The 18,647-nt window shown below is 32.2% G+C and overlaps 1 protein-coding gene across 3 annotated transcripts in view; it reads left to right on the top strand.

Moving 5' to 3' along the window:
• The window catches only part of GLS (glutaminase), an 82,246-nt gene that overhangs the window by 12,331 nt on the left and 51,268 nt on the right, over window positions 1–18,647 (top strand). For all 3 annotated transcript variants that reach the window (XM_049615295.1, XM_049615296.1, XM_049615297.1), the window contains exons 2-7: window positions 2,373–2,469; window positions 2,831–2,952; window positions 7,370–7,499; window positions 8,178–8,257; window positions 11,533–11,696; window positions 17,885–17,943. In XM_049615295.1, the coding sequence (XP_049471252.1) occupies window positions 2,373–2,469; window positions 2,831–2,952; window positions 7,370–7,499; window positions 8,178–8,257; window positions 11,533–11,696; window positions 17,885–17,943 (652 nt within the window). The remainder of the gene's footprint in view (window positions 1–2,372; window positions 2,470–2,830; window positions 2,953–7,369; window positions 7,500–8,177; window positions 8,258–11,532; window positions 11,697–17,884; window positions 17,944–18,647) is intronic.

Here is an 18,647-nt window from a genome sequence, read left to right as displayed (position 1 = left end):
GTCTGAGATTTTAAATGCTGAGATAGGTAGTATTCTTTTTATCAATTTTGACCCATTTATTCTGTGAGCATATTTTTTAGAGATGACTTAAATCTCTCCTCAATGGATAAAAATTAGTCTCTTGTCCAAAAGCAAGTAAATATTTACTTTTTTTGCTAGCTCTGACAATAACATGGTCATTTAAATTTTTTTGTGCTCTGTACCATAAGGTAAAGAAGTGTATATTTTATGCTATTTACTTAGCTTTTAGGCAAAGCAAATACCATTTACTGGTGTGGCAAATACATAGAAAGCTTATTCTGCAGTTTTTTAAAGTGACAAACTACCACTATCTAAAGTTTATTTGACAAACCATTTTATGTAAATAATTGGTATGTTATTTTCCACTGATGTTTTGATGGCTGACTCACTTTTTCTTTAAATATTAGGTCATCAGTATTGTTGAATGCTGTTTAATGATTTTGGATCAGAGTAAGACCTAGAAAAATTGTACCTTATGAGAATAATAACTAGGTAGTAAGTTTGAGAGCCAGCATACTGTAGTGGTGAAAAATATGGACTCTGGATTCAGAGAAATGGGTTCTAAATCCATCTCTGCCACGGTGCAGTCTTGGGAAACTTCTTGAACTATTTGAACCCTGTTTCATTTTATATATATATATATATATATATATATATATATATATATATATAAATTTATTTTTCCAGGATATGTCTTTAAATTGTGGTAATCTTATGTGTTAGTTTTTAAAGACTTTAGCATGAAATTGATACATTTTAAGGTTTACTTTAAAAACTAAAAGTTGGTGTAACAGCTTTGAAAGCAAGTATAAATGATATTAATACCAATACTAATGTTTCTTTTAGGAGAAATTTTATACGTGCGAGTATAGCTGTTCATGTTCTGTGAACCAGCTCTATATTCTGTTGTCTTTTAAGATAGAAATATATGGACCCACTAGTAATTGGAAAGTAATTATATTAGGAAATAAATACATGTGGTTTTACTGACGTATAGGACTATTAAGTAATCTTTGGGTAATTCAGTAAATATTTAGATAGAATATCTAGAAAACTCTTTTTAACAGTATAAAAACACAATTTTATACAGACCTATGTTCTGTGAGTTTATTTTATAAAAATAATGTGTACAATTTTCCCATGAAACCTATGGCTAGTCCAAAATTGTTCTGAAATTAAGAAAACGAGTATTCCATCCTTTCTTTCTCTTTAATTTTTTCTCTTACTTTCTTGAAATATAAAGTCTTTTCCATAATATTTTACACACACACACACACACAAACACACACTGTATGTATTTCCCCTTCCTGTTTTAAAAAATACTGATAGATGGGGAGGGGATTTGTTTACCTTAGATCTGTAAGTCTTATAACATCACTGTAATACTTATGATAGTCATTGATGTTCAGAATATTGAAATGTGTTGTGGTTTCAGAGCTAAAAAAAAAAGCATTAAATAAGTTCATTATAATTTGTTTAGCTGAAAGCTTTTCAGTGGATAGGAAAAAAATTCCTTTCTTGTTTAAATGTGTGGTTAATTACTGCACTTTATACTAGTTTATTAAGATTTTAGTGTCCTTTTATGGTAAAAAGAAATTTTTATTCTAACAATCTTTGTGATTTTTGTGGCATTTGGTCTGTATATGTAAGCCAAGATCACTTTAGAAATATTAACTATAACTACCATCAGTTGAGTCCTTATTCTCTGCCAGTCAGCATTCTAAATGTATTGAATGTACCAAGTCAGCTGATCCTCACAACAATCTGGTGAGGTAGATGCTATTATCTCCTCTCAGATGAGGAAACTAAACCATAGAAAGGTTCTTTAATTTATCCAAGGTGACTCAGCTAGTAAGTATTACAGCTAGGATTCAAAAACTGGTATACATACTGTCCAGTATGTAATTGCCGTCTCCCCCAGATTTTACAATCAGGGTAACTATTCTAGTAATACATAAATATAGTCATCATATTTAAAGAACACAGAATAAAGTGTTGACTCTTGCCTGAACATTGGCTGAGCTCTATAATTAGGATTGGGGTTGTATTAGGCTGTACAGGAAGGTATCACCGTAACAGATGTGTAGGCATTAGTAGTACCAGAAATGGTAATCAGGATTTTAAAACCTGAGATTAAAAATGTTTATATTCGTTAATAAATCATTTTTTACTTTTTCAGTGTGGTTTCAGTAATACTGGTTGGAGTTTTGGTAAATTAGCATTTCTCAGGACAGTCTTGATGAGATCAGCTCAGATGTAGTTTGATTCAATGATGATTTAATAACGATATACCTAAAATCCATTAGAATGTTCTCACAAGGATTAATTTTGTTTTCTTTTTTCCCCTTTAGTAAAATAAAACAGGGTCTGTTACCTAGCTTGGAAGATTTGCTGTTCTATACAATTGCAGAAGGACAAGAGAAAATACCTGTTCATAAATTTATTACAGTAAGTTTTTGTATTCTTCTATTTTAAACTTTTTGAAAATCAGTAATACTGAATCCATAATACAGGAATATTGAAATGTAGTCTTAAAGATCATCTGACCTGTAGATTCTGACTGACACTGTTTCTCTTATTATGTTTTCAAATTTTCATCATGCTCATTTCAAGGTAATCAGTGAAAGAAAATGAAAGAAACAATGAGAAACTTGTCCAGAAAGTGGGTAATAGTGACCCTAAAATGCCCATATACATATTCAGGTTCTGGGTAGGAGTTTTTATATACAGGAATAAAAACTTGTAGTTGGAATAAGCATATACATTATTTGCACTATGTATTTACAAACTCTTATTTTTTTAAAAACAGGCACTCAAATCTACAGGATTGCGAACGTCTGATCCCAGGTTGAAAGAGTGTATGGATATGTTAAGATTAACTCTTCAAACAACATCAGATGGTGTCATGCTAGACAAAGATCTTTTTAAAAAGTAAAAATTTCTGCCAAACCTTTAATGGTGATTTGCTATGCTATATGGTGATTTTTCTTTTAAAACAAAATTGCATCTTTGAAGGCCAGTGCTTCCTGTGTAACTAAAAAAAATAAGGGGGGAGATTTATAAACATCAATTGTTTGAAGAACATGGTGCACATAGGTTCTATAATACACGGGCTAAGGGTAGACTTTCTTTGAAATTGCTCTATGGTGTAGGCATGGATGTTTCCAGTTTACAGTTATCTGGAGATTGCATTCAGTTTGAATAGAGCACACTCTGTCTTGTCACAGCTTAAATTGATCTCCAATTCATATGCATGTCTTGCAGGCGTTTTCAATATGGTCTCTGTTTCTTTCCTACAAGGTGATTTAGATGACATAAAATGAGAAGGCTTCAGACAGCATGTATTCCTTAGATTCACATATCCCCATTGTGTGTTTCTCTCCTCTCTTCAGACATATTAATACCTAGGCTTTGGACTATTTTCATTTCCTTCAAAATATTTAAAAACTAAAGAACACTTTGGAGATTAATGCCTTGATTTGGTTGAATGAGCATGTTTATTTTGATTTTCCTGGTTTTGCCTATTTGTTTACTATTTCTCTTCATTAATATGTTCCTCCAATTTGTCTGATTTCTTAAAGATTTAAAAGATAGCATGTTTATAATGGATCCCAAAGAGGTAAACGGTATTTTAAACTACTAAGAGTTAGGTAAAAACCAGTATAAAACTGTAAACACTACTGTAACACATTGGCTTTTTCCAGACCATAGGCTTAGGTTGAGGTAGATCCAAAGAATTCCAGCGTCTACCTTGAAAGTTTATTTGTATGTATATATGTATTTTTATTTATTTTTCTTTTGTTTTCTTTGGGGACTAGATGATTTGTCTTAGATATCTCCTGAAAATATCCGAGAGTGTTAAGTCATTTGAAGGTATAAGTATTTAAACTCCTTCAGAGTTTCCTGGCATGCTGTGAAGCACTGCCAACAGTTTAGGATTCTTGTCTTTTCACTACAAGATTCTTGATTCTGTTAACTCAGCTGACCTTATAGAGATTTTAGGTTCATGTTGGAATTGGTGTTAGGAATTTTTTTTGAATCATCAAAACATGTTTCTTTGTGCAGGGGAGGAAATAAATCATTTATTAGCTGTGTCTTGGAGTAAGGATTATTTTATTTTTAGTGTTGTAAACTGTGCAAAGTACTCTTGATTATGTTGCCTTCTGAAGCATTGTTTTGGTATATCTGAGAATGAAGTTGTCAAAGAGATGGTAGGGAGATCTGTTGATAAAAGTATGAGGAATTATTTTGGAATTTGAAATGAAAGCAGTATTTTATACCTTTTTAGTACTGTTTAAAATTTTTGTGCTTTATAAACATGTTGCTGTGTTTATATGAAATTAAAAGTAACTTAAATCTACTGATTATGAAGCCAGGAAACATAATCATAAAATTTTCTGCCCATAATTATATAAAAGAGTAACAATTACCATTATTTTAATGCTAATCTTTAAAATGATTTTAATGCTAATCTTTTTTTTTTTTAAGTTGATGATTGTAATATAGGCAGTTCCCAACTTGATAAATGCTTAGTGCTGTGTATGTGCAGGCAATGGAAAAAGTCTCAGTCTGAAGGCATAATGATTTCTCTTTTCATCCCTAGAATGAAGTGATTCAAAACCTCTATTAACCTTTTCAGGTCACCTAGAAAGGTGTCCAGAGAGGTTTTCTTTTTTTTTTTTTTTTTTTCCAAAAGAAATTTCTTGCCTTAAATAAACTATCTCATCTCCATGCAGGTGGGAAGGAGATGTTATGGTGGAATTCATTTTCCCAGAGAAATTTATAAAGGTAGATAGGTTTGGTTGAAGTCAGTGTGTTGATTTTTCACCTAAAAAACATTGTTGATTAATATATTTAGCCTTTGAGGATAATCTGAGAAATAACTATTATGTACGGCTTTTTTTTAAATGGGAAAATGAGTTCTAAGCATGCTGTTTGGAGCATAACCTATTTGAAAGTTGGAGACTGCCTGTACCCATCTAGATAATCAATTGTTTTTAATGCTAATAATCCTTAAAACTAGAAGTGGAAAATTGTATTGAAAACAAATGCATTATTTATTTATGCATTTTTAACCATATAAATATTAGAATTATTTTTATGTGTGGTCATAATTTTTTGGTCTTTTTTATTTTGGAGGAAAATGAATGGTAGTCTTTTGCATTTGTATATTTGATTTCCTTTAAAAAGTCACATCCATTATGTTATTTTACTAATGAAAAATTGTGAGATATTATCTAAAACATGTTAATTACAGTTGTTAATCATAAACACTTAAGAAAATGATTATTATTCCCAGTTTACAGATGAGCAGACTGAACAAAGCTTGAGAAAGATGTGACTTGCTGAAAAGCATAAGCCCTTCTCCTCAGAATTCATTTTATATAGGACTTCTAATTTTCTAGTTCCATTCATGACATCCATATTAAAATAACTACAAAGAAAAACACTTGGTACCTGTTAATGTTCATCAGTTTGAAGTAGATACTCTTTTGAGTGGTAAGATTGCCAGTGTTGGCCACAATAATTCACCAGTGAAGTCAGTCACCACAACTTTACCAGTACCTTCTGATAGTTTCACTGGCTGTACAGTTTTGTTAATTATAAAGCTTCCTTTTAAAAGTGCTGATTGATTTTAAATAGTTGAATAGTTAGTAGTAGGTTAATAATTTAAGTTTGTTCAGCAGTCCTCATATTTCTTCATGTATAACTTCTTGAAAAATGAGGATTTAGGTTTGATACAGATACAGTGATTTAAGATCAGGAATTGTCTTAACTTTTTTCTGCTGAGAAATGTGTTCTTTAGTATATATTTCTTATAAGTCTCATGTACAAATTGAATTGCTATTTAAAACATTAAATATTAAATCAGCACACTTAATTTTTAGATTAACATTGAAACTATAAGAAAATAATTTTATCAAAGTTTATTGAAGCAAATGTTATCTCTGGGATGTCAGTTATTTCTATGTCTATTGGTTAGTAATGGAAATTAGGACTATAATTGTTTCATGGTGTAATTGGGGCACATCTTTATCAGTGGAAAACCAATATTACTTTAAATCAGTGTTTTAATTTTATATTGACAAAGCTACTGTATTCTCTGAATTTTTATTAATAGTTAAAAAAGTGAAATCTAGCTTTTAATTTTAATTGATTCATTGAGAACAATTTTAATTAAAATATTGAGTCATAAAAATTTCTTTATTTAGAATTAATGCAAGTTATTTACTTGCAGGACAGTTTTCTTACCTCCTAAGTGAGGAAATCATCTTTCTTAAAGTGTTGATGTTTTCAGGGTTGAAGAGATGAATAATACTTGAGACTTTTTTTTTTAATTGACAATTTGGGTGTTTTTTTTTTGCCAAAGAAGCTGCTAATATAGTATCATATCATTTACCTGTGAGGAATTCAGTTATATAAATAACTTCCCATAGTCAGTGGTTCGACTTTGTCTTACTGAGTTACTTAGAGTCTCTTAAGAAGATTAGCTTACAGTATATGATTGACTGTAACCTATTTACAAAGCTCTTCTTTAAGGTTATAGTAATATATCAATTTTCTGGCTTAAGTCATGCTCTCCCATCTTTTTAAATAGTTTTTAACAATGAGACCTTTTATTCTACGTTGTACTATATATTTTATAGCGAATAGATTTATACAATTTAACTTTTTTCATAATTCATATAATAAAAGTTAATTACTATACTAGTTTATATATAATTTTATTTAAAATAATATTTATACAAGCATTTGAATAAGTATTTTATTCTAGTCTGACTAAACAAGATTGATTTTATCTCCACTTGTTAGCTTAGAAATACAGGTTTTTCAAACTAATTCAGGTAAAATATGTTAAAATACAGAAAGTTTAGGTTTTTTTGTGAAATACTACTAATAGTTATATAGGAACTAAAGGATGTATTTATGAAGTTACTTACTGGTTAAATAAACAGGGTCTCAACTATGACATATTAAAGTCCAAGTTTTGTTAATCAGATGTCATGCTGAATGCTTATCAACTCTGGTAGACTTAAGAAACTTGTCTTTTAGATGCTCTTGATATTTAACCTGGTGGAATGCTCTGCTATTTTAATCTTTGACACAGTTTTTAGGCAATCTAATTTATTTATTTAACTTGTTCAACAGCTTACAAGCAACTGCATGAAAGACTGCTTGAAGGAAAGGAAATAATATAGAAAGTATAATTTTTATGGATTTTAGTTTGTTGTATGAAATGATGAATTTCTCTATTGTTTAAATATTTTCCTAATTAATATTGTTATCACCAAGTATACTAGTATTTGAAAGGCACCCAGTCAATTAATTTTTTTCTTACATTCCACAGATGTGTTCAAAGCAACATTGTTTTGTTGACACAAGCCTTTAGAAGAAAGTTTGTCATTCCTGACTTTATGTCTTTTACCTCTCACATTGATGAGTTATTTGAAAGTGCTAAAAAGCAGTCTGGAGGAAAGGTAACATTTTTGATGTGAATATTTTCCTAAACCAGTTATTCAGTAAATTCACTCAACTTGAGTTATAGAAATTAAAGTTGTAGAGTTTTCTTGTGTTTTGCTAATTAAGAAATTTAAGTTGAAGCTGCTGGATTAAATTCTTTTAAAATACTTTATTCAACTTTGTTTTTGGGCTACAAAGAAATCTTAAGAATTCTTTTTCATTTTCAGATGATTGAAATGGCTGTAAATCTTTAATTAATAAAAAAGTAACTTTATTAAGAATTTCTATACATGTGATATCCTCGAACATTAAATGTGTCTAGTTTTAAAAATTCTCTATTTTAATTTTTTTCTGTGTCATACTATGAAACCCTGCTATCATAACTTTGATTAAAGAAATTCTGTTTATCTTTAAAAAAAATCAAGTCTTAGTTTCTTTTTTAAACTGTGCTTTTCTAGAAAGAGAGAATGCATTGAAAAACATACAGGATGACGGAGACTGAGAGAAGTCAGCTAAATCTCACCTATAATCCTCAAGTCTCTTCTGCTTTTAGTTTTTATGAATATTGTTATAAAAGATAGACCACAAAGCCACTGAGTACTATAAAATAGCCTGGCTACAATTGAGATAAATTTTTTGGTAGAAGAAATACTATTTGCTTGTATTCTGTTATTTTGTTCTGATATTTTGTATAGGTTGCGGATTATATTCCTCAGCTAGCCAAGTTCAGTCCTGATTTGTGGGGTGTGTCTGTGTGTACCGTAGATGGACAGAGGTGAGTTTATTTCAAATTCATAAAAACCAACTTTAAGCCTTAAATTTTGCATAACAGTGAGCATGAGGGAGAAAGGAACATCTTCCTTCTATGATGGAAATTAGCCCTAACATGACAGAAATTCAATAATGTAAATAAGTTTAGATTTTAATTTAATTTCTAAAAGCTTAACTGAAATAGTCTTTAACTAAATTTTATGAGGCGTTTCATCTTTTTCACAGTTATAGCCTTCTTATTTGAGTCTGTATTGTTCAAATACCTGCAATTACAGTTTCCTTAGGAAAAGCAGACTTGTCAAAACATGAAATTCTTCACTAAGGAACTGACCACTAATAAAATTTGTTCCCATTTCTCAGCTTAACATTAGTTACCCAGTCTGTTATTGTCTTTGTTCTTCATGCTCCTGATGTGAGTGGCATGATAGTTAAGATCGTACGGAATGATAATAATTTATTTCCGTCTATCATTTGCCAGGTCAAGAGTCATTTGCAAGCTTGTAGAATCTTGTGAGTTCATGAAAGTGATCTTTGGGAAGTGTTCACACTGTAGGCACAGCCACTGACAAATGAGGATATAGAAGAATTATAAAAAGGATAATGAGGTGAAGGCACTTCAAAGAGACTGATTGGTTTTAAAATCAATGAATTATGTGAAGCCCTTGAAAAATTGATAAAGTTCTGGAATATTTTTTCAAGAATGACTCCTTTTATTATGCTGTGAGTCAGTCATAGGGATTTATGATTGTGTTATAATTTAGTTTTGTCAAGTCTGAAAAATTATGCCAAAAAAGAAAAACCAATTTTTTAAATTCATTTGAAGACTTAGCTCAGAGTTATAATCTTCGTGTTTTATTTTTGTTTTAGTTTTTACTAAGGTAGTATTTCTTTATAAAAATATTTTTTTAAGTTTATTTATTTTGAGAGAGGGAGAGAGAATTTCAGGCAGACTCTGCTCTGTCACCATGGAGCCCAATGCAGGGCTTGAACCATGAACCTCAGATCATGACTTGAGCCAAAAGCAAGAGTCAGACACTTAAGTGACTGAGCCATTCAGGCGCCTGGTATTATTTTTTTTTTTAATTAAATGTAATTTGCATAAAATAAGGTGTGCAACCCCTAAATATTTACAGTTTGATGAATTTACATCAGAGATGTAATTTTGTCCTAAGTTCTGTTAAAACCACAAGTCATTTAGCCTTATAATGCCTCATCTTTTTTAAGATAATATCCCAGTTATAGCTTTTCCTCCAATTTATTAAGTTTTGATCTTTTAAGTACCTTCATTCTAAGTGATCTTTTTATTTTTTTACTAATTTTCTTTCTCAGGTATTTACAGTAAAAAGATATATGGCTTAGCCCATTCATTTTTAAGGTATCTGAGGCCCACAGTTTATCTAATATTGGCAGAGGTGAAACTAATACCTAAGTTTCTTAACTTCTAGTTTGTTGTTGCCTCCATTATGATAAGCTTTTATCATAATCTGGACCTGTAAAATGTGTTAAACAGTCATTGTGTGTTGAATTAAATGTTGGGTGCTATGAAAGGACACAAATACACGAGAAGACATGGCTTTATTCTTATGGATCAAATTCTAGTTTGGAGTGATAGTCCTGTTTTTGTATTTGGAGGAAATGGTTATCGTGTAATAGGAATTTTTATGTTTGGAGGAAATGATTATAACACAAAGCTTGCACTTGCACATGATTTCTCTCTCTTTTTTTTAAGAGTGAGAGAGCGAACAGGCATGTGTTCATGCATGTGCATGAGCGTGGGAGGGGCAGTGGGGAGGGTGAGAGAATGTTAAGCAGGCTCCAGGCTCAGTGTGGAGCCTGATGAGGGGCTCGATCTCACAACTGTGAGATCATGGCCTGAGCTGAAATTGAGAGATGGACACTTAACTGACTGAGCTACTCAGGCGCCCCTGTTCTTTCTCTTCTTAAAGATTCTGTGTGTGTAAAGATGATTCTTTTAGTTTAGTTTTCTTATGTGGATAATTGTAAAAGTTGACTTCAGACTAGAACATATGTATTTTTATTTATTTAAAAAAAAATTTTTTTTTTAATTTATTTTTGAGAGAGCAAATGGGGAAGGGGCAGAGAGAGAGAGAGAGAGAGAGAGACAGAGTCCACAACAGGCTCCCGGCTCTGAGCTGTCAACACAGAGCCCGATCTGGGACTCGAACTCACGAGCTGTGAGATCATGACCTGCGGCGAAGTCAGACACTCAATTGACTGAGCTACCCAGGCACCACAGACATATGTATTTTAAGTCCAAAGGTAATAAGACAGGCTCTTGTCAGGTTTTAGAATGATTGTCAAGTTGGACTTAGAGTCTGAATTAGAAATTATTCATAAACATAGGAAAAATATTATATACTTCTGCTGTCTATGCATGTGTAGTTATATTCCATAATATACTTAGAGGAGAGGTGGCCCTCTGATGTTTCTTTGCCCTCTGATGTCTCCTCTAATCCTTTTTTGCCCAGGAGTGGTTATTAATAGTACCCAGTTTCACTATGAATGAGTTTCACTCTGAATGAATGAGTGCCTGGTCTGTGTTGGGGCAAAGTTCAGGGCATCTGGGATACCAGTGAATAAAACAAAAGATCTCTGCCCTTGTGAAGTTTACATTATAACAGGGTCAGTCACAGGTTTTCCATTGTTTAACCTATTCTGTATTCATATGCATCCCAGTTTGGTAACATAAAGCTTTCTTTTTCTGTTGTTTAGAAGTGATAATGGTGGTAATGATGCCATTAATGCCAGCTCTAACACAGTTTATAAAACTGGATGCTATTTCTTTTAACAGGGCTGGAATTGTGCATAGATATGGATGAGGCATTTACAGGCAAGGTTTCAGAGAATGGTGTTGAATCCAAACTGAACTTTGTTTAAAAACTAATAAGCATGGTGTAGTCATGATGAAAGCTATGAGTGAAGAGGTGGTGACTGATTTCTAAAAGGACTAGTTCATTTTGTATGATTTAATACAGGTAGGAGTAAGGAGGGCCATACCCTCTTGCCCTCACAGGAAAATTTTCACATTACTTAGTTATTATCTAATTCTGAACCATTCTATTACCCGAATAGTTTTAAGCTTTTGCCTATTTTGCAGCATTCTTCTTAAAATTTATATTTATTCTTTAATATCCAAGTTAACTTGTGGTTGAATTATGGGAAAACCTTTGTAAATTAGAATTAACGTAAAAATAACTCCAGTTATTTAGATATTTTTCCAGTTGATTTTAATTATTTTTTAAATCTACTTTTAAATAGGCATTCTATTGGAGATACCAAAGTTCCATTTTGTCTTCAGTCCTGTGTAAAACCTTTGAAATATGCAATTGCTGTTAATGACCTTGGAACAGAATATGTGCATCGATATGTTGGGAAAGAGCCAAGTGGATTAAGATTCAACAAACTGTTTTTAAATGAAGATGGTAAGAATTACATAAAAGTTAGAAAAAGAAATACCTCATTTTCCTATTTGAATCTAAGAAGTTGTTTTTTTGCTTTTTTGAAGAAAATTAAAAGTATTAATATTTTTGTGTTCATTTCTCATGGAATTTCTGTAAAACCCATATTACTACTGTTAAAAATGTTATTTTAGGCTTCTCATACCACTGGAAGTGAGCTAGGGGAAGATGAGAGCAGGGAGTAAAGTTTTGACTTCACTTCATAAACACGTATAGGAGAATATCTTGTAGTAAAATCTCACAGTATCTGAGATTTGCTCTAAAATAATTCAGTGAATATAGCTAGGAGTGCTGGGTGTGATTATAACTATATGTTGGTAATTCTTAAGGCTAACTGTAAGGTGTTTCTATTGTATTCTTTCTACATTTCTATATTATATGTATTTGAAAACTTCCAACATAACAAGTTTTTATGGTGGCCCCATAATGAATAATTGTGCTTTTTTTCTCTTTCATAACATTTAATATTTGAAAGAACCATCTTGCCTTAAATAGTTGGATAACTAACAAGTCTTACTACTTAATGGGAATTCAAAAGGAAGTGGGAGGACAAAGGTAGTTATTTAGTACTTTTGATCTGGTAGAGGTTTTAAATCTAAACACCAGCCTGTGTATTGGTTGCTAAATCTTTCAGACATATGCTAAGTTTTTTTTTTTTTTTAAGTTTAGTCATTTATTTTGAGAGAGAGCGCGTGTGTGAGTGGGAGAGGGACAGAGAGAGAGAGAGAGAGAGAGAGAATCCCATGAAGATTCCATACTGTCAGGACAGAGCATAACTCAGGGCTTGAACTCATGAACTTTGAGATCATGACCTGAATCAAAATCAAGAGTCAGAAGCTTAACTGACTGAGTGAGCCACCTGCCCCACCCCACCAGGTTCCTCACTTGTGTGTGATGAGTTAATACAGAATTGAAGAATTATGTGTTAGGAATTCAGTGTTGCAATAACGGTTGTGAGAAATACTCTTTTGTATTTTTTGTTTGTGCTGGGTACAAAATGAAATGTGCCTTATACTTATTATTGTTTTATTTTTTTAATGAAGTTAAAAGAATGATATTTCTTTGTGCTTTTCTATTTTTTTTTGGAGCTACTACATTTTCTTACCTACTTTACCATAATCTTTCTGTCTTGATGCTACATTTGATTTTATGGAGATTACCATAAACTAACAATTTCAGGAAGGACATCATATGCAGAAGTACCTTATTTATCTATTAAACTCACTGACATGCAGATTTAATATGGAAATAATTGATATTTTTTTCTATTAAGATTAAACATTTTATAAGAAAAATTAATATTTTCCTATGTAAGTCAGAATAGAATAATCTAATTTTTTTTTAATGTTTATTATTTATTTTTGAGACAGAGACAGAGCATGAACGGGGGAGGGTCAGAGAGAGAGGGAGACACAGAATCTGAAGCAGGCTCCAGCCTCTGAGCTGTCAGCACAGAGCCCGAAGTGGGGCTCGAACTCACAGACCGTGAGATCATGACCTGAGCCAAAGTCGGATGCTCAACCGACTGAGTCACTCAGGCGCCCCAGAATAGAATAATCTAGGTGGTTCTGGTGAATTGATTGATTTTGAGAGGTATTTAAAGAATAGAAATGAGCAAATATAAGAATTTGAATGTGAAGACATATTTGGGAAACAAAAATAAATAAAATGGGCATGGAGTAAGTGAACTTAACATTATAGTAATATATTTTTTTGCTCTGTACATTTATGATTTTAAAAATTATAGTTTACTGATAGTAATCTATAAGAAAAAAATCAAGAACTCAGGAATTTAGCACTGGTTTATAATAATTGAAATATGAAGTTTAAAAAGAGGTTTTACCTTGATATTCTTTGACTTTTTCCAAGCTAGTACCTCCCACCTGAGCCAATACCAGAGTCTTACAAGTAATGGGAAAGTGAAGACCTCACTATTCCCCTTCTTGCTGAGTTCTCCATAGGTTCTGTGCTCTAGAATTTTGGTTTTAAAACTAGCCTCAGCAAAAGAACAATTATAGGTCTTTTTCATATTTAAAACTTCAGTGGTAAGTTTATGGTGAAATTATATGCCTTATGTGTCTGTGTGTCTGTGCATTTAGCATTATTATAAAATTAAAAATAAAACAAATGTACTTATATTGTCCTAACTTTATAAGATTGTAGTAAGTTAAGAGTAATATGAATATAATGGATAAAGAAATTATAGTACTCTTTTTTATTTTAGCGAGAAAGAGAGAGTGCATGAGTAGGGGAGAGGGGCACAGGGAGAGTGTGAGAATCCCAGGCAGGCTCCATGCTTAGCGTGGAGCCCAACACAGGGCTCTGTCCCACAACCCTGGGATCGTGACCTGAGCCAAAATCAAGAGTTGGACCCCCAACTGACTGAGCCACACAGGCGCCCTATAGTACTCTTGTAATATTGGTAGTTTTACAATATAAAAATGTTTTAGTCCTCTGGTGGAAAGTTAGTTGATACTTTCTGTCATTATAGTTGAGGAAATAAGTTACTTGATGGAGATACCAATTTTGGAAACAACCATCTCCTAGTGAAGTCTTTATCTTATAGTAGAAATTAGATTAATCAACAAATACATATATAGTCTTCTTCCCCTGTATTAATAGCTGTGGAGGGTAAATGGACCTGGGTTCTTGAGTAACTTATCTAGCTAATACTAAAGGATATGGGTAACAATTACATACATCTAATGCATGGAGAAAAAAGACTTTTATAAGTGTGTAATTGACAGAAGACAAAATGTATATGTTAGTTTATATTGTAGAGGATTTGAGAAAGAAGAGGAGTTGAATTAATTTACGTGAGGAAGACAGGACTGAATTGTATATACAAAGAACAAAGTTTGGTTGCTTGGGTAAGTGGGTGGTGTGGGATTAAACCATATATAGAATATACTTTAATTTTTATATGGTTCTTAAAAATTCTAGTATAATACTTAAAATATAAATATTCATATTGAACTGTGAAATTAATACTTTTTAGGTTCTTCAGTATATGCATTAGCAACCTTTGACTTAGCCTCGGTTATGAACCTCATCTTTGTAAGGTTCATATTTGATTAGCAGTTTGAAAAGCTTTTGCTAGTGTAATATAAAAGAACTTTCTGCATGTTTTTTTTCCTTTGGAAAGAATAAGTACTTACTAAAGCAGTTTTGTGCCTTCTAGTTAAAAGTGTCCATAAATTTCAGATGCGGCCTATGACCATTTTGTCATTATACCAAGCTAATATATGCCATTACTTCAGTTGATAGCTTTTATTAATTAGCTTAAGTTTTATTTCTGCTGTCATGAGTATTTTTAAATTAAGAATTCTAAATGGAACCTTTTACCTCTCCCCTCCTCCCTACAGTGGAGAAGGAAACAAGTAGGTTTCACAGTGATAGGTTTTAGACTGAAGTTTCAGACTGCAGTAATGCTGGTGTTATATTATAATATCTGGTGTATTTCCAAATACTGAGGTATCTGCCTTTTGAGCCAAAGGCAGAGAGAACAGTTGCTTACATCTGAAAATTGCACTGTCATCCCATGAAATGCTTTTAGTGTTCTTTGAAAGATCTTCTTGAATGCAGCTTATGTGGTATTTGCAGAATCTTTATGATTTAGAAAATACTAAGTGCACACATTTATGTGGTACCATTTGGAATATACACATTAACTGCCTTCTGAGGCCCTAGGGCCTATACATGATAATGTCAAAAAACCATGAATGGACAGACACATAAACATATACACAAATACAAGTATAAACTAATTTAGCACAGCCTGATTTCTATATTCTATTTTCTGTCTCTGTTTTTTTTTTTTTTTTTTTTTTCTTCAGGTGAACAATACTGAAAAATTTTTGTTCCTTGGCTCCCTCTTGCCATGTAGTACTTTGACACTAATTGCTCTCATTTTGTATGATCTCAGAGAAAGCAAACTTCTCTTAGCAAGATTTGGAATAGGTGAAATCTTGATTGTAAATACTCTGGTATTATACTAAATTTTAACATTTGGAACTAATTGTCATCATGGTTAACCCAAAATGTATAGTGTTTAAGGCATAGCTACTACATCACATTGTTGATCTTACGTTGAGGGCAATTGGTAGACTGTATGTTACCTAACTTTTTGTCTTTCTTTTTTAAATGAACGAAAATTTTAACAACTATATTGGGAAGTACTTTATATGCCATATAATTCACCCATTAGAGTGTACAATTCAGTGGCTTTTAGCATATTCACAGAATTGTGCAACCATCACCAAAATTCATTTCAGTTTTTAATTTTTATTTATTTGGGAGAGAGTGAGCATGAGAGTGGGAGGGGCAGAGAGAAAGGGGGGAGAGAGAGAAACCTAAGCAGGCTCTGCCCTGTCAGTGGAGAGCCCAATGCAGGGCTCAAACTCATGAACCGTGAGATCATGACCTGAGCCAAAGTCAGACACTTAACAGACTGAACCACCCAGGCAATTTTGGGACACTTTTGTCACCCCAAAAAATACCCTGTACCCAGTGAGTACCCATTTTAATTAGTTGAGTACCCATTTGTCTTCTACCCCTGGCACTAGTTATCTACTCTCTGTCTCTATAGATTTGCCTATTCTGGACATTATATATAAATGAAATCCTATGATATTTGGTCTTTTATGACTGGCCTGTCTTACTTAGCATGTTACTTTTAGAATTTTTTTTTAATGTTTATTCATTTTGGAGAGAGAGAGAGTGAGCAGGGGAGGGGCAGAGAAGAGGGAGACACAGAACCGGAAGCAGGCTCTGTGCTGAATCTTTATGTGGAACTCGAACCCACAAACTGTGAGATCATGACCTGAGCCAAAGTCAGACGCTTAACTGACTGAGCCACCCACATGCCCCAGCATGTTACTTTTAAAGTGCCTTTATGTTCTGGTATGTATCAGTACTTCATTTTTTAAAAATTGCTGAATAATGTTATCTTCTATTGGTAATAATACCACATCTTATTTATCTACTCATCAGTTGACAGGACGTTTGAGTTGTTTTTCACCTTTGACTATTATCAGTAATACTTCTGTGAACACTGCTGTACAAGTATTTGTGTGCATGTACATATTTATTTCTCTTGGCTGTATACCTGGGAATGGAATTGCTGGGTCATATGGCAACTCTTTGACAGTTGAAAACTGCTAGGCTGTTTTCTAGAGCTCAGAATTATTTAGTCATAGGTTCATCTTACAGAAGATAACTTGCTTAAAATTTAAGGAGGCTAATAATGTAGCAATAACTTAATAAATTCTGTTGGATTTGTCAAGTTAGATAAGAACTTGTTCCCCCCCACTCAAATGAAGCACTACCACAAACAGATAAATTAGTAATCGTACTTTTAAATAAATGTTTTCAGTGCCCTAAGAGGTTTGTGTTTGGCATTTGTGCAATGCCATGAATGGAATGTAATCAGTTGAGGTTTGAAATTCTGTTTGTTGTAAGAATTAGAAGAGGTGGGATTTGAGATGAATTTAAATTTTAAGTAATTTTTAAAATAAATACATCTTTATTGTCAGGAAATATAGAAAGAACAGAATACAAATCCCCTGTAATATTTTTATAATAGATATATCTCTTTATAGTGTTTCTGTTTTCTTTTTCTGCGTGTGTATGTGTATATACATAAAAACAAAAATAAAGCACTTTTAAAAAGCAAGATAGGCTTTTTTCAAGGTTATTTTTATAGTAACGTTGTATGAATGCCTAAGGATGTGCCATATACATTCAAGCATTTTGTGTGTGCTAATTCATTCAAGCATTATGTTCACTGAGATGTTGGTGCTATTTATTACTCCCAATTTACAGTGATAAAATTGAGGCACAATGATATTCAGTTACTTGCTCAAGATCAGATAGGTAGTAAATGGTAGAGTTAGGAAATTTGGATGTACTCTTACACTATTATTCACTATCTTTCTGTACATGAATCTTTGTTTTCCTATATAATTATTATGGAAGTGTATTACTGGTTTGATAAGTAAGTGACTAAATGTATCCCTTCACCCTTTCTTTCCCTCCCCCCAAAAGAACTGTAACATCTTACATAAAGAAAATATATTTTCACGAGAAGTACCTATATAATGGAACATGATATCAAATATTCAAAAAAATGCTGTTGTTTTTATATTTTACAGATAAGCCACACAATCCTATGGTAAATGCTGGAGCAATTGTTGTGACTTCATTAATAAAGGTAAAATGTTGACAATTCCTTTTAACCTAGTAAGTTTTTAAAAATAAGGCATAAAGATGAATATTGGGTTATTTATGTAGAATTGTGAAAAGTTTTGGTGTTACACTTAATCTTATGGTGAAACCTTAAGATTCATATTTACTTTGAAATAAATGTAATTTCAAGAACAAAATTTAAAACCGATGACTCATTGTAAGAATTGCTCAGTTACTCTTGACCTGAAGATCTGGCAAAAAATCAAAAAGAAGTCTCTGCTGAACAATAGGCACAGAGGTTTTTCTTCCTAAAGTTTTGATATTTTTTTTTATTCCTGTTCCTTTTGGCTCTTCGAGAATGAACAGATGTTAACACAATTAAAAGCATTTTACTGTTTACTGTTTGTCATCAGCATATGTAGGAACAAATGTTCTGGTACTTTGTGTTAAGACAAAGTACATTTACCCTTGAATATTCTGAAGTCCTTTCTACTCAAGAGCTACATTCCAATTTTCATTTGAACTTCTTTCATTTGTTTTGCTTATTATCATAACTAAAATAAGTAAGACTTATTCCAATTATTAAGTTATATTATTTTTCTTATGCTTTGTTTTACATTGTACGTTTTAGTTGTTTTAGTGTCTACTTTGCCTTAATAATTGGAAGCTCTGTTGTTGTTTGGAATAAGTATTTGAAAATGGTTTTGTTGTGTGATACTAAATTAGATT

Source organism: Panthera uncia, assembly GCF_023721935.1.
Source record: "Panthera uncia isolate 11264 chromosome C1 unlocalized genomic scaffold, Puncia_PCG_1.0 HiC_scaffold_3, whole genome shotgun sequence".
Taxonomy (NCBI): Eukaryota; Metazoa; Chordata; class Mammalia; order Carnivora; family Felidae; genus Panthera; species Panthera uncia.
This window is presented reverse-complemented; position numbering and strand designations above follow the sequence as displayed.